Source organism: Abrus precatorius, unplaced genomic scaffold (genome assembly GCF_003935025.1).
Source record: "Abrus precatorius isolate BTA unplaced genomic scaffold, Abrus_2018 Scaffold4, whole genome shotgun sequence".
NCBI classification, from domain to species: Eukaryota; Viridiplantae; Streptophyta; class Magnoliopsida; order Fabales; family Fabaceae; genus Abrus; species Abrus precatorius.
Genome location: NW_020874384.1, coordinates 3,706,854 through 3,716,670, shown reverse-complemented (window position 1 = coordinate 3,716,670; position 9,817 = coordinate 3,706,854). Strand labels below are relative to the sequence as shown.

The 9,817-nt window shown below is 26.2% G+C and overlaps 1 protein-coding gene across 1 annotated transcript; it reads left to right on the top strand.

The window, feature by feature from the left end:
* Positions 1–5,348: 5,348 nt before the first annotated feature.
* Positions 5,349–6,506, top strand: LOC113865843 (probable BOI-related E3 ubiquitin-protein ligase 3). The gene is made up of 2 exons (XM_027500616.1): positions 5,349–5,742; positions 5,843–6,506. The coding sequence occupies exons 1-2, from the start codon at positions 5,491–5,493 to the stop codon at positions 6,383–6,385; spliced, it is 795 nt and encodes a 264-aa protein (XP_027356417.1). The 5' UTR covers positions 5,349–5,490; the 3' UTR covers positions 6,386–6,506.
* Positions 6,507–9,817: the final 3,311 nt, after the last annotated feature.

Genomic DNA, 9,817 nt, shown 5'->3' with positions numbered 1-9,817 from the left:
CTGTGTTGAATTGCATTAAATTTTTTAATTTTTAATAAAAATTTACTGTATAAATTATTTTCATGTGTAATATTATATGATATTGTTTAGATATAAAATAAAATGAAATATAAAATTTTAGAAATATCATGTTTTGGTGAAATTTTGAAATATATATTTTTACATTTAAGTTATATAAGGCTGATTTAAATTTTGCACAAGAATAATGCAACTTATAGTCTCACACATCTCAAGTTTTATATTTTTTGTTTTATATGTGTAAAAACCCTAATATTATATAGGTTAAAAATATGTACATAAAATCTACCTTCACAGCAACATGATACTAATAATCAGCAGTAGATCAAATACTACATGGTAGAATTACCCTAGTCTTAAGGGTTGCTTGATCCACGAGAATACTATCATGTTATCATGATTATGTCAAATAAATGTCTTAAAAGTTAAAAATTATGAACAAATAAAGGTTTTTGACCGTTTCTATTGAATATTTAAAATCACAACGGCCACAAGCATTGGGGGAATGGAACTGCCCTTTACACTAGCTCCATCATATATCGCTTCTTTCGAGGTTCAAAAACAAAACAAATGACAAGTAGTTAAGAAGTTACTGCAAAGACTTTGTGCATCATGTACGAGAAAATTGGGCTAAGGGTCTTGGAATATGTCCACATCTTTAACGAGTTAAATAAAGCTAACCCCACTACCCACAAGTGAAAGATATGGGTCTTCCTTGAGAATATTATTGGCATGATAACAAATATAAAAGTGTAAAACGAAGTCAATGTGGGTGGATTGTACCTTTGGTTGCAGTTGCACAAAGTACCGCCCAAGATGGAAGAGAGTTCATGTGGGTGGCCTGCATGTGGGTCCATCACCAATTCACCTCAGTCTTTGCCACACCATAGCATTCAATTATTCATCTATGATCAATCAGTTCATTATTTGTGCTTTCTCCATCTGTCTTGCTTTTCATCCAAATCTAATTAATGTTAAACAAAAGAAACAGAAGAGAATTAATAAAATACATTAGTTAATGACTTTTTCTCCAACACCGAGATTTCGTGTGCATGTGTCTACTCATGGTGTTGGCTTGGCATATAATAAACTACTTAAATTTTTCCGTGATTTGGGATTCCACCAGAAACGTCAATAACATTGTGGGTCATGGTCAGGGCTTCCATGGAGGCTCTTACATGTGCGGTTCCAAGAAGATAGGTCCAATGTAACGTCCAAGGCTCAAAAGAATATCGTGATCATCCAATGTGGATATTGACTGTGCCTAACCTCATACCTCAGCAATGTGTCCCTTGTTTATTAAATAAACAAATGAGTTGTTTTTTTTATACAAATAAATGCTAATATGAATAAAAACTATTTATATATAAAAATTTATATTTTACTTTATGATAAATAATTTGCCTATATAATAAATAGTTGTTTTATGATAAATAATAATATAACAAATTAATAATTAATGTATTTACATTTTTTATAATTAAGACAAAAAAGTAATATTTATTTCTTATAAATAAAATCAAAAGATAAAAAGATATATTTTACCTTTATAATATATTTTTATATTTTGTATTTCTTTCCATTACTAAAAATATTTTATCTTATACTTTTTTTTATCACTTTTTAATAATAAAGATGCGTGTCAAGAGCAGCGTAATTGGATGAGCTACTTAAATGCTTAACTTTGATGGCTGTATTCAAATAACACTGTTTAACACAAGTGACTTGCGTGTTCTTTTTGGCCTTTTAGTTTTGCTTTGGATGGACGGTAAGGTATATGAAAACTTACTTTCTTCTTTTATACATGATGCAGGCTTTCAAACACATCTATTTGGATAAAATATTTTGAAATTTTATTTCAGGTGATTTTAATTCTTGAAATTTTAATTTTAATTATTTTTTTAATTATATTATTTTGATGTGCTACAAAGCCTCAACTGCTAAAGATTAATACCTTTCTAAATATATGTTATAAAGTGAATTTTATCTCTATTAAGTCAACAAAGTTTTTTCTACACACAGCTGGGAATTGAATCCAAACCAATTTAGTATATTAAATTTTAAATTTTAAAAACAATTTTGTATATTAATATTCAATATATAATTTTAAAATATCATGAAAAATAAATTTTTTTGGTTGAATTTGTAATGTTTGACTTAAAAAAATCACATTTGTATTATATAATCAAAATTCAACATACAATTAGTAAATAATATGTCAATAATGTAATTCATCCTGCAAGTTATCATGGTTAAATCCTTATAGCTTACATGGAGAGTAAGTGGAAATTTGCTTTCAAAATAAGGAAAGGGATCTAGTACAAGCTCAACTAACCAAAAAAGCTGAACCCCAATTAAAGTTTTTTTTTTGGGTGATATCACACTGAACAATATATGCAGATCCTTAGCACTTACTATTTAAATCCAAGATAATATGGTTTCTAATAAAATTTCAATTTAAATGTTTAATATGTAAACATTTTTATATATAATTTGCTTACTTAGCATCCTTTTTTGTTCTTTTGCAAATGCTGGAGTGTTTGTTTAGGATTCTCCAAATATTTTTTGTGTATTAAATTTTACGTAATGTTTTTTTTTTCAAAAAATATGTTTAATAAGATATATATTATAAATATATTTTTAACTTGTTCAACCCTATATAACGTAAAAAGATATACATAGAAATATATATATATATATATATATATAGTAATTATTTATTAAAAATTAAAATATTTAGTAGTATTAATGTCATTTAATTATATTAAAATATTTATTTTTTATTAAAAATGTATTTTATATATTTTTAAAAAATATGCTCAACTATGCATAATAACTCATTATTTCATTTCAAGTGTTCCCTTCGCAATTGTCTTTTCAGCATGATACGTAATTCAAGGTAAAATTAATGGCTCAAATATATAATTTGTTATCTCTAAACACTAAACAAGTAGAGACTTATAAAAAGATAATAAAAAAATAAAAATATACGCATGATAAGTTTTTTTAACAATATATAATTATATTTCTCTCAATTATAAAAAGAAACGAGATAAGATTTTAAAAATTATTTGTTCTTGATTTTAAAATAAAATAAATTGTAGAAAATTATTTTTATATGGATAAGCATTTGAAAATTCTAAATGTATCAAATATTCTTCTAATATTTTCTATTAGACATCTTCAATTAAATTAAGCAGATCAGTAAATAAAAGTAGATAAAATTAATTAATTTTAAAAATTTATTATAGTATGGCAAAATTTTTGTACTAATTTCACAATTAGTATTTATTTGTATAAAATTTAATTTAAGATTTCACCTAATTTATTTTTTAAAGGTAAATAAAAAATATAATAAATGTTTCTACAAAAAATATTAAATAATTTATAAAAAGTTATTAAAGTTTTTTATAAATTAATTTATAAAAAATAATAAAAATTATTACAAAAAGATAATAACTTATATTGACAATATTTAAAAGATTAAAATAAATTATTGGTTGCACAGTCTTTTTAATGTCCTAAAATTATTAAAATTTAATAATTTTTTATATTTTTAACTTTTGTATCAGTGTCTTTACTAATTTTTTAAATTTATACCCTCACAAGCTTATAAGAGTAAAATTATAAATTTTTTCACTGTTATTCCTTCTTCTGAATTATTTATATATACATGTAATTTAAAAATTATGTATACTAAAATATAACATTTGTGAAAAATTTATAGAAATATATAATTTAAATTTTTTATGTAAATATTGATATAACAATAAAAATTTATCAAGTTTTTAAATATTGTGACAGATGATTTTTAAAAAAATATTAAAAATTATAAAAGTCAAAACTTATTAGTAATAATTTTTTAAAAATAAATAATTATTAGTGACAATTTTAAAAAATTTATTAAAAGTACAAAAAAATGCTACTAATAATTTTTATTAAAAAATTTTATTGATATTTTAAAAAAAAATTTCTATAATTTTTTTCAAAACACCATAACTTTGTAATTTATTTTTTTATTTTCGTAAGAAAAAAAAAAAAACTTCTTCTCTTCCTCCAGCCAAAATCATTATCATATATTTACTGATAGGTAAAATCTATTTGCATCTATGAGACATTTCCCATCTAAAAAATTCCTAAGGTTATCAGCGCTGTAATTACTAACAAATGAAAGAAAAGACAGCTAGGAATTGGCAAACAGAGTTTAGCAATGCATAAATACGACAAAAAAAAAAAAAAAGTCTTCGCTGAGTTTTTCTTTGGCCAATAAATGGTGCATCTATTCCTTTTAAAATAAGCAAACTGACAAATCTACCTGAGTAGTTTACTTTTATTTTCTTAACTTGTCTTTGAATATATATAATCTTTTATTAAAATATTAAATATTACTAAATTTATTTCATAAATAATATTATATATAATTTTTAATAAAAGTTTATTATTTATTATTATGTACATTAAATATAAATATATATATATATATATATATATATATATTCTTTTATCTTCAATAAAAACGGACTCTTTTTACAGGTTCCTGTGAGTTTCTCGCTTGCCACCTACTTGAAATTCGAATTCAATTCCACCATTTATTCAAAGCCTCTGAAATCTCTGACCGGATAGTTTAGTCACAAAATATGCATGTGCTACGTTGTGGCTTACCACATCGCACCTATTTCTTTAATGCTTACAGGACAGGTAAGAATAAGATAGATAGAAATAGGAAGGACAGAGTTAAAGAAAAAGCAAAAGAGAGGGAAAGTCCACAACACATCCTACCATTTATAGGCTCCTCCCCTGTTTTCTTTTCAAGTTTTTCAGTTACTTTCTCTGCTCAATCCAAATCTATCCATTAATTGAGCCTAATTAATGTTGACACATTTTCATAATAAAATACTGGTATTACAAATGTTAATAAATGTTCTAATTAAAGAATAAAAATAATTTTTTAATAAAAAATACTTGTTTATTAATTTTTTAACTAATGCTCTTCAGACAATAATTAATAACACTCTAAAATATCAAATAATTTTTTTAATGTATTTTCAATAATACATAATAATTATTTATATATAATATTATTTTAATAAAAAATACAATAAATAATGTATTTATAATATTAAGTATTATAATTTTTTTTAAAAATTTATTGTTTATTAATTTTTAACCTATGCCATTAAATACGTTAAAAAATCAAATATAAAATTAAACTGCTGATTTATTAAGTTTCTTTGCTACTTTTTTTGCGCAAGCAATTTGTTTTTATTCATGCAATTTTATATGTATATATATGTTTGCACACTACCCATTAGCTAGTACGGCCACAAACAAGTATTTCTGTCTCCATATCACACCCAATATCCCGCCGTGAGAACATGGCCAAAAAATTGTTCTGACCCCTTCATCTGAGCATGTGAAGATTTGAGGACAAGGTTCAGGCTTTGATCGTTTTGTAAGGTTGGTGTTAAGATTATGGCTATTCAAGCACAGTTGTACCCAAATAACCTTGTCTCTTCATTTTGCAACAATGGTTATTATGTTGGGCCTGTTGATTCCCAATTCAATTCACAACAGAAACATCATTTGAGTGAGTTTTATAATAGGAGAGATGGACCTGTTGATCCAAATCTTCATGTTTCTGATTCAAAAGCCTTGAATTCTCCAATCATTGCTATTCAGCTAGAGAAACAATGGGAGGAGACTGATCAATACATCAGATTTCAGGTTAGGATTCATTCATACATATGATGTTTCATTTTTTGTGCCAAGGTTGTGATTATGATTTTCATAAGTCCATTCTGAGAATTAATTTTTGATGGGACAGAATGAGAAACTCAGATATGAGTTACAAGAGCAAGGAAAGCAACATGTGGCATCATTACTTAAAAAATTAGAATCTCGTTCACTTCACATCCTGAGAGAAAAAGATGAAGAAATTGCAAAAGCTGCAAGGAAACGTTTGGAGTTAGAAGAGTATTTAAGAAATCTTGAGGCTGAAAATAGAAAGTGGCAAAGAGTGGCTCAAGAGAAGGAAACCATGGCATTAGCACTGTATAAAACATTGGAAGACATGAGAGAAGGTGGGTATTGTTCTAACAATGGGGTGGTGGCAAATGATGCGGAATCTTTCTGTGATGAAACAGGAGGAAGCCATGGGATTGAAGAAAAAAACAAAGGTGGGGTTAACAAGTTTGAACAGATTACGAGGGGAGTTATGTTATGTAAAAGCTGTCATTCTCGAGAATCGTGTTATCTGTTCCTCCCATGCAGGCACCTTGCTTCGTGCAAAGTTTGCAATGCTTTCCTCGAGGCTTGTCCAGTTTGCAGAACGCCAAAGAAAGCTAGCGTAGAGACTTTGATTTTCTAGACAGATATGCGGATAGGCTTTGATTTTCTAGACTGAGATATTCCCGCAAAAGTAAATAGCATAAATAGGTTGCTTAGCTGTGTTTTTGGATCTGCTAAGATATAGCAGTCAGATGAATGAGCGTTACTCGTCTCAACTAGTTCACTGTTTCTGTTTTCTAGACTTATTACTTTAGTTTTCTGTCTTAATTATATTGTCAGACCTTTGTGTATTTAGATCTAATATGTACTTAAAAGATAATCAAGACCAATACAAGATAATTTACCAAACACAAAGTGTTTTGTTATTTTAAGACTTCATGCTTTTGCTTTTTTATTATTTTGTTTTTATATATGGTCAATTAGTATTTTGTTTTATTCCCTAATTAAGTTCCAAGATGTATACATGATCATGTGTACCTCGGTTGTTTCTACAAAAAAACCTGTAACCAAACAAGTTTATAGTTCTAATTTAATTTCTATAAATGGTTATTACTACAGTTTACCATAGAAGCACTTGTCTTAAAGAGTAACCAGTGCCGGTGAAGGAGATTGGATGGTCAAATCATCTTTGTTGGACTAAAAAAGGTGTCTATTCATGATCTTTGAGACGATCACCGCTTGCCAGATATAGGGGGATGCCATTGGTTGATGTGTTTTACACCGACGATGTCTGCACGCATAGACTTGGCAGTGGCTATCTAAAATAGTTAGTTGGTTTGTAAAGTAAATGTGATTAATGAAGCCAATCAAACGCTTATCATATTGAGTAAAACATACTATTTTTTTTTTATTGTATGAATCATTTTTAAAATATGATTTTATGGAGAGTTTACAAGTTTAAAGTGAACCGGTGAACTCTCAAGCAAATATTTGGATACTTTAAATTTATTAATTGAACATGCTTTGATAAGTTTTGATAGGAAGAAATAGTTTTTTTGCATAACTCTCAACAACATTTTGAATATGAATTATTAAAATATCAAATAAATTATGTTTATTTACATTTTTATTTTTTTAATTTATATTTCAATTTCATGATTATTTTTTTCTCTTATTCAAATTCATGAATTATATGCTAGCGTTCATTTATTAAAGTGTTTAATGGGAAATTAATTATAGTGGTATTGCAATAAGCAAAACTGATGGTTTAATGGATGCGGTTTTGCAAATATTTATTACTATTACATGCCTAAGAAGAATTCACAGAGCAATTAAAAAAAGTCAATGCATTTTTGCACAAATTTATAATTTTATTTATTTATTTAAGTTTGTGAAATACACTAATATCAATCGGATCCATTTAAGTTCATAAAAACGGTTCCTTAAATTATGCATGCCAATGTTCATTTATTAGAGTGTATAATAAGGGGGTTGATTTAGAGTGGTGTTGCAATAAGCAACAAACTACAATAGTTTAATGAATGTGGTTTTCCAAATATGTGCGACTATTGTGCAGTGAAGAAGATCCATTCCATTGTGAAGGGTTGAAAAAGGGTTGATGTGGTTTTGCACAAATCCGTGGTTGTTTTGTTCTATCTTGTTTAAATGAATAGGATACACATGTCAATTGAATTTATAAAAAGTTCAAAATAAATGGTTACTTAAATTGACACTGATATCTTGTGGATAGTATTAAATGTAAGGGTGTGTAAAAAATTCAGATTTAATGATATAATTCATAATCAAAATAAATTAAATTTAAAAATTTATATTATTTTAAAAAATTACACGTCAAACTTATTTTTTTCTGTTTGAGATAAATTTTAGATCTCATTTAATAAAATAAGTTTTAATACTAAAAAACCAGTTTTTATGCCGAATGGTTTGCTCCAAGTCCCAGGACCAGCACCCCTATATTATTTATGCTAAACGGTTCACTCAAAAAAAGTAATAAGCCCTATTCATTATGTTAAGTTTTGCTGCATGGGATATCTACGTTTTCTCTATTTGTATTATATATATATATATATATATATATATATATATATATATATATATATATAATGTATTTTTTATTAATATATTTTAAAAATTATTTTTTTAATTATTTTATGATAAGATAAATTTTATATCTTATAATAATATTTTAATATATTAATTTGCAATAATATTATATAATGTTAATTTATATTAAATAAAATAAAAACATAGAAATATATATATATATATATATAAATCTTGTTGTGCTAAGAAAGTATATTATTAAAACTAATTTTAAACTATATCTATATTTAAAAAATAATTTTAATTTAATTTTTGAAAATACAATATAAATTAGCTTAAAATCTAATCTACATAATTAAATTTAAAATAGATTTGAATTGAATTTATATAAATTTAATCTATGTTCACCCCTAATTAAATGTTAACATTTATTTAGAGTATGATAAGTAACAAATTATGATGGTTTAATAGATGTGAATTTGCAAACATTGGTAGCTATGTTGTAGTGAAGAAGATACATTATGAGGGGGGTTCAAAAGGGGTTAATGTGATTTTGCACAAATTCATGGTTTTTTTTAACCTCTTTATTAAATGAATGGGATATTTTGTAAGAAGGGTTTCCATAAATTGACGTTAATATTTTTTGTTTTTGGTAAATGCCAGTATTTTTTTTTCTTAGAATGGGTATAATAGGAGTGGAGGTTTGATTTAAAGTGGTATTGCAATAAATGATAAACTATGATGGTTTAGTGGATGTGGTTTTATAAACATCTAATAGTGAAGAATATCCATCATAAAAGGGTTGATGTGGTTTTGCACAAATTTATAGTTGTTTTATTTTTTATTATTAAAATAAGTGGAGTACACATGTAACAATTGTATCCATAAAGAACCAATTCTTTAAATTGACATCAATATCTTGTGGGTTATGTTAAATGCCAACATTTATTTATTTCGTAGAGTGTGTATTGGGGAAGTTGATTTATAGTGATATTACGATAAGTTGATTATTCAAACAATTACAAGTATATTATAGTGAAGAAGATCCACAACAAGGGGGTTCAAAATAGGTTGACATGGGTTTTCACGACACAAATTCATAGTTGTTTCGTTTTCTCTTAGTCAATGCGTAGATATACTTATAGTAATTGGATCCACAAAAGTTCCTAAGAAGCAATTTCTTCAACTGACATCAATATCTTATGGGTAGTAGAGCTGGCAAAATAGGCTTGCCCAAACTCACATGACGCTTCAGTTTTAAATTTTGAACCCAAAATAAATTTGTGACTTTTTAGCCCATTTTGATAAAGCTCAATGTGAACTAAACTCACAAAAACTTGCAAAAGATTTGTTTTTATCTATTTTGGTCACCATTTATATGAGTTTGAATTAAATCTAAATCTTTGTAGTCTAACTTGTTGGAGGTGTCCATGATGGGTCATCCCAAATGTGTCTACCCATTTTTGTTAACTCAAATGGGTAAAAAATTATTGATTTGGAGTGGTAT

Coding starts and splice junctions, on each gene's coding strand:
- LOC113865843 (XM_027500616.1), top strand. CDS start 5,491: ATGGCTATTCAAGCACAGTTGTACCCAAATAACCTTGTCTCTTCATTT. Junction 5,743..5,842: donor ATCAATACATCAGATTTCAG/GTTAGGATTCAT, acceptor TTGATGGGACAG/AATGAGAAACTCAGATATGA.